Below are 14,217 nucleotides of genomic sequence, written 5' to 3' on the forward strand. Positions count from 1 at the left end.
CCTCACCGTGTAAAATTTTGAAACCATCATCACTTTCATAGTTCATCTATTCTCCACGAGTGCCAACTTTGATTTGCCAATTGTCATGTCCCGTCCCGGTGTAACAGCAGGCAGCCTGCTGGTGTTAGAAGCAGAAATGTTGGGCCTTATTACAAATGTCACTACACGGTGAAAACTTGTCACTTGTCGTCACGGTGAAGTGATTCCCACTTGATTTGTACGGCAATCACAGCTCTTATTCCGAGTATCACTTCCTTATCACCGTGTAGTGACACCCGTAATAAGGCCCGTTGTAAACATTGCTGTGCAAGTGAATGACGGCGTCACGTCAGCACAACATTCCATACTGCGAACAGTAGACGTGACATCACAGACAACAGCTGTTTCGTGTAAAAAGATAAACACTGCGGTGGAATACGAACAACACATTTCACATTCAACTATGTAATACCAATAAGTCAGTTGGTCAATAGTCAATAGGTCAGCCTTGTATAATTGACATCGCGCATTACCCTGACAATTTACAATTCGCGTTCACTCTATATCTCTTTACTCTTATGGTAAAATCCCATAAGAAATCGTCAGTCTGTGCGTGAAATCTTGTAGACATTTCCTTACCTTTTCACTCCTATGAAAAGTGTCGATATCACGACAATTTTGTTTTGACAGATCGATAGCCAACTATACCAGTTATACCACTGAGGCAATACAAAAAAGGGGCCAACTGTTAGAAAGTTATTTTGCATGCTGTTCCACATATCCCTAATAAAAAATAACCATAAACGAACGATAACCCAAATCATTGAACTATTCCACAAATGGTTTGGATGATACCCAGAACACGTCGTTAAGCAAATTAACCATACAATTTTTATTAGGGATGTTTTGTGATAACAGTCACATATTTGTTTAAAACTTGCAATGCTGCTTGGGTATTTAAATGAGACTGATATGGGTTTAAGGGTAGCGCAGGGAACGAACAATACGCACCAAAACAATAGTGTCTATCCACTACACAAATATTTAAACTAAGAGTTGGTGATGAGAATTTCGGACACAGTTTAAGTCTATAAACAATCGCATCTTTTTTTTTTTTTTAGATTTTTGTATATTATTTTCCTTCGTACACTTTCTTCCATCATCTGTGTGTAAAAAGTTGTATTATTTTCCCTAATTCCCTCTAATCCTTTTGCCGGAATTGATTTATGTACCTCTGCTGCTGCACAAACTGCTGCTGTTTATTTAGTTTTTATTTTCTTTTTCACCTTTCCCTAGAATCAGCATTCGAATGTTTTGGTTGTGGCATTTTTAATTATTATTTTCATTGTGAATTTTCTCTGATTTTAGGGTTGTTATCATCGATCTTTACATAAAAACATCAATTTAAAAACTGTAGGGCTTAGCTACGTCAGTCACAAGACTGAAGAAAATCCAGTAAACAAAAATAATTAATTTCGCAACATTTGAGGTTTTGGATTGTACAGAAAGTGGAAACAGACCCATCTTAAAAAATCCTTTATTTTTAGTCGGGAAATTGGAAGCAAATGTAATAATATAAATTATGTAAAATTAAAAACGGGAAAAAAATATTGGTTGCCTATAAGTTCCTTTGATGGAAAATGTACATCTCCACTTGATAGTAGTCCGTACAATGTCCTGTACGAAAATTTGGTTTAATACTAATTACAGCTAAGTAACTACTATTTACAATTCAAAAACAGAGGTTCGCATACCGATAGGGTCGTCTGCGAAGGATTCCTTCCCTGCGTAACGTGAGTTGAAGGGAAAGATGCCTTCCAAATTGCCATCAGAGGGTTGAGAATTTAAATTCCATTCGAGGATCATCAATTTCCAACATAGAAAGAGAGGACAGTGAAAAGAAAACGAAATCTGTGTTCCTTTCACCTTCCTCTCGGAGGAAATGTGCACTTATCAGAAACACCACAGCGTTCCAGACCAAAATAAAAAATAAAGGACTTTCCCGGATGCCCCGGTTCACGTTCCACAAGGAAATTTTACAAATCACAATGATTCTAAAAAATGTGCGACTCTTTATGGGTCTTTGACAATAAGTTAAAAAAAAAACCAAAACAAATCGTGCGCATCAAGTTACATCAACGCGGAAAAGAAGGAGTTTTTTTTTTTCTTAACAGACAGGGAAAACCCGGGAAAACAGAGCATTCCAGCTGACCCACGTTCTCACTTTTCCCTTTTCTTTCTTACCATCTAGTTCCAGTTTTAGCTTTCGCTATTATTTTTTTTCTTGTTTTTAATTTGTAATAAATTTATAACATGTTTTCTTTTTATCCTTCTTAACGCCACTTTCAATTAAACTTGTTCTGATTTTTGTTTTGTTTAAGTTTATTTAAATATGTCCAATTTTAGTTGCTCGAAACGGGAATCTATCCGCACGGTGTTTTCTCCCCCCTCTCTATCTTTCTCCATCTCACAGCAGAGCAGTGTGCAAATTACCACTTTTTTTTTACTTTGTGTTACATGCGCACAAAGTTTTTCACAAATATCGATAAACCGATGGCGTATCCTTTTGTTTAGCAGCTTTTTTGTTTTGTTCTGTTCGTTTTTTTTTTTGTTTTGTTTGGTTTTCAAAATAAAAGAAAGCTTATTTTCCTGTTTTGGGTTGTTTTTTTTTTGCGTTTTTTTTTTTGTTCAAAACAATAGTATTGTTTTACAAATTTTATTTTCAAATTAGCATCTTTCACTTTCCACATAGTAACACTGTAACTAAACTTGCTGTGTTCCTATCTGCGGCCTTGGAAAAGTTTGACACTAGATCTCACCTCCTAGCAGTTGTAATAGTATGATTTTTGTTTAGTAGTTATAGCAGAGTAAGACTTATCCATATTCAGTTTTCCTCTTGTTTATCTTTTTTTCTCATTAAATTACAGCTTCAATTATTATGCAATATAATAATTAAAATGGTTACCGTTTTCTAACCACTTGTCCCGAAACACTTATTCTCTTCTTTGCTTAACAAAGAACTTGATTTTTGGATATCTTTTTGTTGATTTTCTTCGTTTTAAACTATCGTCCTCTTCTCTTCTCTTCTTTCCCTCTCCTCTTCTCATTCCTCGGTTTTCGTTAAGTTATCAAATTATTACCTCTAGTTACACATGTATTTATAAGAATTATGTATAATTTGTTGTTTCAGTTGCTGGTTGTGGTTGTGTAGTAGCAGCTAGCGAGACTGATAACATCGTTGACATTCCGTCCTCGTCGCTGTTGTCGTCGTTGTTGTCGCTGCCAACAACGGCGTCGCAACGAGATTCGTCGTGATGATGTTGGTTATGGTTCTGATGGTGGTGGTGCTGGTGGTTGTGGTGGCTATTGGGGAACAGCAGTAATTCCTGACGATGGCAGTGGGCCTGCCTGTGGTGGTGATTATGATGCTATGCCACTTTGACCTTCTTCACCGCCGGACTATCACTGTCTTCGTCATCTTCATCGTCCGAGTCACCCTCGTAATCCACCAAGCGCTGTAATTAGGAAAGGAAACGGTGTTAGCGAACTCAACATTTATCCAAATTTTGCAAAATCTAAATCCAGTGTCTACGAATGCCGTAACATTGATCGATTCTCTTCGTCGACTTTCTCTTTCGTTAATAACTTGAGCACAGAACCATTTCTTGTTGTGTTTATCGTGTTACATGCTTCTTTTATCGATCTGTGTGCTGAAAATACCTGGGAATGTCTTGGGGATACAAAGAGAAAGTCTACGACGAGAATCTGTCAATGTTACTTAGGACATAATGCAATGTTCAGCTTGAATTTTTGAGGAAGGTACGAATCGAATCGAGCATTCCATTTACCAAACTCATCCGTTGATGAAGGGCGGTGAGGAGTGTTTCCCCTAGCCACCACTGGTAAAATGAATGACCGTCGATTTGCACATGTACCTCCGATGTGCAGAAACAGTTATATCGATCGTTACACACTAAAGTCGCCATCTGACGTTAGCTTTACTGTTCTTAATTTTGTTAGTCAATGTACTTGTGCATGTTGATATGCTAACCTATTATGCCAAACGACTAAGAAGGCCAAACGACTATTATAGGCTATAAAAAAATTTGTCGAGTTTTTTTTTATTTATTCAAAGGGGGGATGTTTCTCAGAGTCTTAAATTATGTTAATCATCGATCGAGTTTCCACTTGCTGCAATTACGGCCTCCACAAGCTTCCGGAATGCACGGCAGGTTCTAATAATGTAGTCTGGATTCATTTCTCTCCAGGTACGGGTCAATGTTTGTCTGAGGCTTGCTGTACTCGGGTGGCGTTTAGAACAGGCCTTGGCCTTCACGACGCGCCATATTGAGTAATCCAGCGGATTAAGATCGGGGCTGGATGGCGGCCACATATCCTTCGCCCAGAACGGAAGATGTTCCTGCAACCACTTCTGACTGTGGTTCGAGGTGTGGCACGGAGCCCCATCTTGTTGAAATACAACATTTGGCTTCGGACCGTACTGTTCTTTGATCCACAGAAGAACATAATTACTTAAAATCCCGATGTAGACCTCCGTGTTGACCTTGTCGCCTTCTGGAATGAACACCGGGTCCATTTTTTTTTTGCCAATGGAAGCCACCAATCCAAACACCATAGCGCTAGCAGGATGCTTGGTCAGATACACGTTCTAGTGCTCGTCGGCCACCTCTTTTACCGGAAGAGAACTAATATACCGGTCGGTTCTGGAATTTGATACGGGATCGACGGTAAACATTCTCTCGTCGGTGAACCGGATTTTTTCGCTTAAGGAAGTTCAAGATTTGTTTGCATCGTTCGACTCGTAGCTCCCGGATGCGGTTGGTAATCATGTGAGTTTTTTTCGTGCCCTCGACTTCACCCGCAATCTTCCTTTACGATCTTCCGTGCCGTAAAGTCGCTGATCCCGTGTTCCTTTGCCATTTTCCTTATTGAACGCACTGGATTCACCCGAATCTTCCTTTTGATAGCAGCGATAACCCTCGGAACCCGAGCTGACCTCTGACGACCTGTGGCCACCTTCGCGGATAGTTGTCCTTTCTTTTCTCGGTCTAAAACCCTTTTGACAGTCCACCGGGACACTCCCACGGCGATTGAAATGAATCACGAATACGCTGCCACTTCGTCATGGTGCAGCTGTCAAACTAAGCATTTTCTTTTATACACAGCCTACTAACGGTATGAGCTATAGGTTATGTGCATGCAAAGAAAACCAAGGTATTGTATGCACAGGTAAAACGAGAACCTTATTTGTACGATGGTGCAAACATTATCACGCATAAGGTAAACCAAACGTGCCACAACCCCCTAGTCCTCACGGCAGAGATGCTGGCTTATTTATTTCTTTATTTATCATAGTCCCAATGATGGTTTAACTTACCATTAAATTAAAGTCATAAATTGAAACTACACAACATTAAAACATGATCATTGCCGATTTACATTTCTAGAGAAGAATGAAGAGAAACGTCTCCGAAGTGTTTGTCAGTCCGCCTATTGCACCGTTGATTGCATAGTTTGTCCGACGTAGTGGCATTCTCAGCATAATATTGCTACAAAGCATTCGGGTTTGGACGTTAATGTTCACTTGCTTCAAGATCGGTGCAATCAATTCTGCCATGTAACGTGTCCGCGACAAGCAGGGCTTTTGAAGTATCTCTTCTGGTGCGAAGAGGCAGCAACTTTCATAGCTGGGCAAATGGGTCTCTACATGGTAACATTCTCAAAGCGTATCGCAACAAGCGGCGACTCGACTCTCGCAGTACCGTTGTTGTAGTTCGGACAAACCAAACCACAGAATAATTTTCAAGAATGGAACGTATCAAGGAGCAATACAGGGACTTGAGGCAATGGATGTCGGAGAAATTCTTAACTGTTCTGAAGATAAAACCCAGTGTCCTTGACGACATGCCAACGACGAACGAGATGTGTTGCTTGTATGTAAGTTGAGGGTCCAGGATGACACCTCGATCTTTCACATGGGTCACTCGTTACATAATGGTGTCCCGGAGAGCATAGTGGAAAATAACTGGTTCTTTCTTCTGAATAAAGGTGATGACTAAACATTTCACAGGATTCACCGTCATTCGGTTAAAATGGCACCAGCTGGCAAATGCTTCAAACTAACGTTGGAGGAATTGACAATCATCGATCGAGCAAATCCGTGAATAGATTTTCAGATCGTCTGCATACTATAGTCGTGGATCTTCGATAACTAAATTAACGTGATTGAAATTAAAGTAAGAAGATCAACGATCCCATATGACTTCCTTGAGGTATTCCTGACGTAGCTTCGGAAATGTCGGACTGGCAGTCACCAACTGATAATCGGCAAGATATGAGCGAAACCATCACAAGAGATTTCCGCTAAGCCCGGGTCTATCCAATTTAGCGATCGCGATGGCGAGATTTATCTTATCGAAGGCAGCGGACAAGTCAGTGTAGATGACATCTATTTGTGACCCTTCAACCATACTTTGCCTTACACAGTAGATTCGTGATAGTAGATTTCCAGTTTGATGGAAAAATTCCACACGAGATAGACAATTCGAACAGATGTTGTAGCGGTGACAGTAAGTTAGCGATATGCTTCTTCAGAAAGACTGAAGGAACACCATCCGGACCAAGGTTGAAGGAAGGCTTTGAGGCCTATTCTGCTTCGCGAATGAGGTGAGGTGACTCGCTGTCAATAATGATGTAACAAAAGTCACCGCAAGTGAGTTGATTCTCCATTTGATTTGCACGGAAAATCACCTCACTCGCGGCGCAGAATAAGGGGGTTTAGTTTTAGTCGTTATCACTTCGGCGTTGAAAGTGGTACGTTGCTCGTTGCTAGGGTCACGTATTCGTTGGTTAAGCTCTCGTCAGAGAAGACACTTGCAAACTTGTTATAGAAAAAACGGCAGACCTCCTGTGGAGTGGAAGCGACTTCACTGTTCAATATCATGGTAGACCGAACTCTCTGCGTGCTCCTTCACGTACTTCCAGAAATACTTCGGGTGCGACTTGAATTTCATTTGAATCCCTCGCAGATAATGCAACGACGACTGACTCGCTTGAACTGGTAATTGAGCTTAACGTAGTGATGTTTCAGCGACATCGTGCGATATTTAGTGAATATCCTCAACGCGGCTCTCTTGATCGATTTCAGCCCTTTTCAATTCGTTCGTCTGCCAACGGTGGTGCGATGCAATCTAGTGAACGCTCTTAGGGACGCGTCTGTCAATGACATAAACCAAAACATGTGAAAGAGTTGGAGCAACGGTTTCGACGTTATCGGAATCGAGTATGTTTTCCCAATCAATGCTTGACAGCACATCGGCGATGCTACGATGATCGGGTTTCCGGAAATTGTAAGACACCGTAGAGGAGATGGCTTCGAAATCTTGGATGTTATTGGGGGTTATTCCGAGAGTCGAAGTGACTATTGTTTATTTGTTTATTTGGTTCTACATCAACAGACAGGGTTTAGTCCTAATGATGGATTAAGCAATACTAGGAAATACAATATAGTCAAGAAGTAACAAGCTGCAAAGGTCGTGAAGTCCAACTTAATTCCTAATTCTTAAAAATATATCACGAAATCTCTGACGCAGCGTCTCGCGTGCCAAGTGAAAATCAAATAACGAAGCAACACGATTGAAAACCCTTTGTAGCCCATTGATGGCACCATACGAACTATAGTTTGTACGACGAAAAGGTATCCTCAGCATTGCGTTGTTACGGAATGCTCGTGGTTGAACGTTAACGTCGATTTGTTGTAGAATAGAATGACAATCGATTCTGCCCTGTAGAATGTCTGCCACAAACAGGGCCCTTGTCGTATCTCTTCGACTCCACAAAGGATCCAGGTAAATTAACTGGCACCGACTTTCGTAGCTTGGAAGGCGATAAGGATCCCTCCAAGGCAATCGTCGAAGTGCAAACCAGATGAATCGTCGTTGAATAGACTCTACTATTTGTATACTGTTTTGGTAATTGGGATTCCATACAGGCCAGCAGTATTCTAACACCGACCGGACGAGGGAGCAGTATATGTCCGTGAAACTTTTAACTATCCTGAAAATGAAGCCGAGCGTTCTGGATGCCTTGTCGATCACGTACGAGATATGCTGGCTGTATGTGAGTTGACAATCTAAGATGACTCCCAGTTCCTTAATGTGATTCACACGATGTACGTCAACGCCTTCTAGGATATAACTGAATGTAATTGGATGTTTCTTCTGTGAGAACGTGATTACTGAACATTTTGTTGGATTTACAACCATGCGGTTCAGTTGGCATCAATTAGCAAAAGCGTTGAGTTGGAGTTGGAGAAGGTGGCAGTCAGCGATGACTCGGATTCGGAGATAGATTTTCATGTCGTCTGCGCACGGCAGTCGTGGACCGTCGAGGACGAAATTGACGTCGTTGAAATACACACGGGAAAAAATCCGTTCCGAAATTCGTCAACCTCCAGTCTCGATTTTCGGAACAAGTAAATTTTTCGTTTACGAAAGTACACCATGAATAAAAATAATGAAATCGTGAACATTGTTCCACAAAATAAACGTAACGCCTGCAAAGGCAACAAAAGTCATAGAATCATGAACTCTGTTCGGAAAATCATGATCTAGTTCTGGCAAACGTGATTTATGTTCATGCGTTGTGATTGATACCGTGAACCTTGTTCTCGAGAACGGGAACATGGTTCATGGACTGTAAAATGTCGACTTCATTACAATTACCAATATTTTAAATGGAGTGTGGAAGTGGAATGAAAACAACGGAAGCCTTGAAGCCACCTTCGACTTCTATCGGAGCGGCGGGAGCAAGAACACCGGATGCGTTCGAGGATTATTTTTCTTCGAGGACGGCCAGTATGATGACATGTACCAGCCACTGCCATTGTGCCGGACCACCATTCTGATGATACGGCTCAGCTCACTCAATAATAATCGCGACACTATTCTCGACGGATCCGAGCACTCTATAAGGATAAAATCAACAACAACTTAAAATGACAGTTGCAGCATTGCATGTGATCCAAGTTCACGATTTCAGGAACGAAAATTACACTTATGGGTTCATGGGTTTTCTGTAGCGTTATGAAATCGATAGTCGCGCTGAACAGGCGTGACTTAAGTTCATGGATTTGGGATTTATTTCATGATAATGTTATTAACTCGATCACGTTTACGGAAACTAAGTCATGAATTCAAACGAACTAGCAGTTCATGCTTTCATGATTTGTTGTTCACGAATACCGGAACGGTTTTTCTTTTGCGTGCACAAGAACCTTGCGGAATAACCCAAGTGGCAGGGAAAGAAGGAGATCAGCAGTCGTCGATTGCAACTTCCAACTGACGATCAGATAGATAGGATGCGAACCGTCGTAGGAGACTGTCGTTTATACCGAGCCTATGCAGTTTGGTGATCGCTATAGGATGGTTCAACTTGTCGAAGGCGGCTGATATGTCAGTGTAGATGACATCTGTTTGCATATGGTCTATCATATTGTCACTAATGAAGTGAGAAAATTCACATCGTGATGTGACTCTGTGCAAATCAAATGGAGAGTCACGTCACCACGACGTGACTTTTCTCACTTCACGAGTGACAAAAGTCACGTCGACTCTCGGAATAACCCCCATTGTCTTCAACAGTAATAACCAAAGGAGGATGATGAGGAACTTCCTTTACGAGTGGAGAAAGAGCCGACGAGATGAATGGAGCCGTATCCTGAGCGCTTACGAAACAGAGGTCTACGCTACGATTGTTGTCGTTAACCACGGAGTTTATTTGAGATAACGTCGCTGCACTATAGCTGTCGAGAAGGCTAACTGATCCAGAATGGAAATCAGAACCTGCAGGGTCCGGAAAAAGAAAGCCACTGTGGGAAGGTTTCCACGTAACACCAGCAAGATTAAAGTCGCCCAGAACAATAATCTCATCCGATACTATCCGATAGGTGACGCACAATCCATTAAGGTGAAAACGTTTGATGTCACAAACTCGGTCGGGTCGGGTCGTTGAAAATCACACATAAGTACAGCGTTCCATGCCTGTTCAACGCAGTCTACATGTCGTGTTCTATGGCTCTAGCATTCAACTCGGATCGAACAGCAATCAGGACCCCGCCACCATTGCACTTTTGACTATTGTTCGGGTTTCGATCGCAGCGAAATACCTCGTACTCACATCCGAACACCTGGCTGGAAAGCGTGCGAGAGTCTAGCCATGTCTCGGTTAATACTATTACATCATAACAGAGCATATAGCAGAGGTGTTAACCTGTGTTAACGAAGTCTGGATAAGGCTCGGTACTTGTGGGACAAGGACAGTAGACGGGGTTTGGAGTAGCCGACGTGGATGCGAGAAGTGCTGTACTACACTTTCCACGAACGTGGACCGGTGGTCAGTGCCTACAAGGAGGTCTCGCTGAGTCGATTCAAAATCTGGAGCCACATTATGTAACCAAGACAACGACTTTGAGGTCCCTGTTCTTGTCGGCGAGATACTGTGCGCGCTTGTACCGCTTTCAAAACGCTTAAGGGGAAATGGTTCGACGAGCGACGAGCACAGCATTGGAATCAGCAGCAGGCAGTGTAGCGAACCGAACAATCACGAGGAAAAAGTGAGCCGCAGCAACAACCCCGATCACCACAAGCGGAGCACCAGAACGATCAACAGCAATCGGCACCAAGCCACCAACGGTTGGCGATGATCTGTTGGCACTGCGACGAAGAAGGACACAGATTCATGGAGTGTCCAAAGCCGCAGGCGGTATTGTTCTGCTACCGCTGTGGACGGAAAGAATGTTCGTTGCGCAGTTGCTTCACATGCCGCTCGCATGCGGTAAACTACACGGCGGAGCAGCTCTCGACAAGCATTGGAACACTCCAGAATATCAACGCAATAATCATCAATATCGGAAGTTACAATCGTCCACACGCTGTTATATCCGTATTAGGGAAGGAGTTAACTGCTCTGCTGGATAGCGGAGCAAACTGTTCGCTACTTGGGGATAAACGTACCCAGCTAGCAGAGGAGTATGGTTTGTAGAAAGGAAGCGTGAAAGGAGGAATCAAAACAGCAGACGGAACACGACACAATATCAGCGAGTTTGTCTACCTTCCCATAGTGTACAACAACCGAAACGAAGTTCTCCCGGTTCTGTTAGTGCCATCAATCCCAGACTGCGTCGTCTTGGGAATGAACTTTTGGGACAAATTCGGAGTCATGACCGTTTGCTTTTCGGTCGAAGCAGAAGACAACGAGGAACGCAGTGAAGAGCAGGAGATGAAGGAGCTGTCAACAGAGCAGAAAAGGCAAACTGGGATGTACGAATATGTACGAGCATCGAATCGAGATAGGAGACGCAGTACCACGGAAGCAACGGCACTATCCCATGTCGCCGTACGTTCTCCAAGAGTTCAACAGAGAAATCGATCGGATGATTGCCCTGGACGTTATCGAAGAAGCACAGTTCTCGCTGAGGAAAAAATCACTAGTAGCCGTCAAGAACAAGACCGGTCAGTACCGCGTTTGCTTGGATGCCCGTCACCTCAACTCCATCATGGTGAATGAGGGTTACCTGATCCCGCAAATAGCATCGATCACGAACAACCTCCGGAGCAGCAAATTTATCTCGTCGATAGACCTCAAGGACGCATTCTGGCAGCTTTTATTTTATCCACGGTCGAGACCGTTAACATCCAGAGGTCACTTTCAGTTCAAGGTGGTGCCTTTCGGATTGTGTACGGCCTTGGCACGGCTGATGACGCATATCTTCGCAGACATGGAACCGCAGGCCTTTCACTACCTGGATGACAGCATCATCTGTTCGGAAAACTTCGAAGAGCACATCGCTCTGCTCGAAGAAGTAGGCCGTAGACTTCGGCAAGCGAATCTGACGATATTATCGGAGAAGTCAATGTTTTGCAGGAAACGGATGAAGTACCTCGGTTATGTGATCGACGAGCAAGGATGGCGAGTGGTCGACGAAAAGATAGAAGCAATCGTGCAGTTTCCAACACCTGCGACCAGGAAGGAGGTACATCGCTTTCTGGGCTTCTGCAACTGGAATCGTCGACTCATAGTAGGGATCTCCAAGCTAACAGCTCCACTGACGGATCTAACAAGAGCAAAGACGAAGTTCCGGTGGACGCCAGCAGCTGAAAGCAGCTCTGGTATTGGCGATGCCGGACTACGACAAACCGTTCGCCATAGCATGCGATGCGAAATCAATCAAGAAATCGAAGAAGAGGAACACCCGACCCGATCAGTTACTTTTCGCAGTAGCTGTCAGCGTTGGAGAGGAAGTACTCGGTTACGGAACGCGAGTGTCTAGCTTTGATAAGGGCAATCGAGAAGTTTAAAGGATACGTAGGAGTAAAGTTCGTCGTATATTACGATTATGCGGCTCTCAGCTATGTGAAGTCTATGAAAAACCCCACAGCATTGATGAGTCGATGGCTGTTGCAATTGAATGCATTCGACTTCGAGATCTGGTACAGGAAAGGCTCAATCAATATACTTCCTGATGCTTTGTCGAGGACGGTGGCTGAGGCAGTGTTCACCGCACAAAAGGTAGAGGATTCGTGGTACAAGAAGCTGATTGAAAATGTGAAGAATTACGGAGACCAGTATCCAGATTTTCGGATAGTGAATGATGTCCTGTTCAAGAATTGCCGCTGCAAAGACGAGATGGGAGCAGTATTCCATAAGTGGAAGCAGGTTGTTCCGAAGGAATATAGAATGCAGTTAATCCGCAGATTTCATGACGAACCGGCCGCTGCTCATTGGGAATTCTACAAGGCTTGACATAAGCTGCAAGCCCACTACTACTGGCCTCGGATGCAACATGAAATTAACAATTACGTGAATAACTGTGCCCCGGGTACGAGGAAGATGCCGTAAATGGGTAACCTCAAACCAGCGAAGATTCCATGGGAACTGATATCGGTGGACTTCGTCGGTCCTCTTACCCGTTCCAAGCGTGGAAACACGGTGCTGCTTGTGGTGGTTGATTGGATCAGCAAGTACGTCATCGTCCAGCCGATTTGACAGGAAACTTGATTTTCGTGGTCGTCGTAAAGAATCGGAAGTGCTGGAGAGGACGAGTTTGAAAGAGGACTTGATGTTCGTGGTCGGAAAGAATTAGAAGTGCTGGGCTCGGGTAGATGAATTAGACAGGCGGACATGAGAACCGTTGATGGCAAAATGCTGAGCCCAGAATACATATTGCAGATTTGATTAATCTGAAATTTACAGAAGTACCGGATGTTACGGAAAAGGGTGTTGTAAGTTGCATCTCTAAGAACACCGCATCGATAGATCAAGAGCTGCTACGAAAAAAGGTAGGAGTAGATTCTTCAAAATTCAATTAATTGAGTGAAATAGTGGGGGGGGGGGGGGGAACCTGCAAAAGCCCGATACTCGAAGTTAAGGTAGTTGAGTTAAAGATAGGATAAAGCGGTGGCTATCGAATAAATTCGAAAATTTCATGAATACTCATTTTATCAATAACTGTTATGAAGTGATAACTAGTTTGATAGGATTAAGTAAATAAAAAGAAGACTTTAAAGAAAGTTTAGTGGGTTATGAAACCACTTGATTATAAGTAGATAGTGGGATAGAAAACCACTTAATTATGAGTATATAATTAGCACAGACAAACAGACATAACACATTGAATATTTTCCATATAAAACATTGTCACTAAAACACTACCGCCATCTGTTGAGTATACTGTGATGGGTAGTACGCTGCACAGATGGCGGTACTGTGTAAACGTCAAAGCAAGGATTATTGACTATGCGCGCCACAGGTGGCGGTATTACCAACTAAAAACATTTAAATTGACCGTTAAATGCGTGTTCGAGGAACAAATTGCAAGAGTTATGTCTGTTTGTCTGTGTAATTAATATCAAGCAGAAATTGTAGCCAATGAAATTAATATTTACAGTTCGAACGGTGCTAGAAACCAATCAACTGCTGCCAGGCATGGAAAATCATTTACATTCATTTCATTTGACTCTAACTTTTTTCATCGACAAAATTCCGTAAAATGATGTATGAAGATTTTGTTGATTTTGATATTAACTAAAACTTTTGTCAATAAATCAAATCTGTATCTCTTTATGCGTGATGAACCAGAGTGAACAGAAACCATCATTGGTTTTCAGTGAATGTAAATAACATTCACTGAAAAACAATAACATATTCTACCCGTTCGTC

The 14,217-nt window shown here is 42.6% G+C and overlaps 1 protein-coding gene across 3 annotated transcripts in view; it reads right to left on the bottom strand.

The window, feature by feature from the left end:
* Window positions 1–1,318: 1,318 nt before the first annotated feature.
* Window positions 1,319–14,217, bottom strand: part of flfl (serine/threonine-protein phosphatase 4 regulatory subunit 3 flfl) — an 81,361-nt gene continuing 68,462 nt past the window's right edge. For all 3 annotated transcript variants that reach the window (XM_065232717.1, XM_065232714.1, XM_065232715.1), the window contains one exon: window positions 1,319–3,494. In XM_065232717.1, the coding sequence (XP_065088789.1) occupies window positions 3,408–3,494 (87 nt within the window). In that variant the 3' untranslated portion in view covers window positions 1,319–3,407. The remainder of the gene's footprint in view (window positions 3,495–14,217) is intronic.

The sequence above is a fragment of the Ochlerotatus camptorhynchus genome, unplaced genomic scaffold (assembly GCF_037179485.1).
Source record: "Ochlerotatus camptorhynchus isolate MF236.1 unplaced genomic scaffold, CSIRO-AGI_Acam_v1.1 ptg000371l, whole genome shotgun sequence".
NCBI lineage: Eukaryota > Metazoa > Arthropoda > Insecta > Diptera > Culicidae > Ochlerotatus > Ochlerotatus camptorhynchus.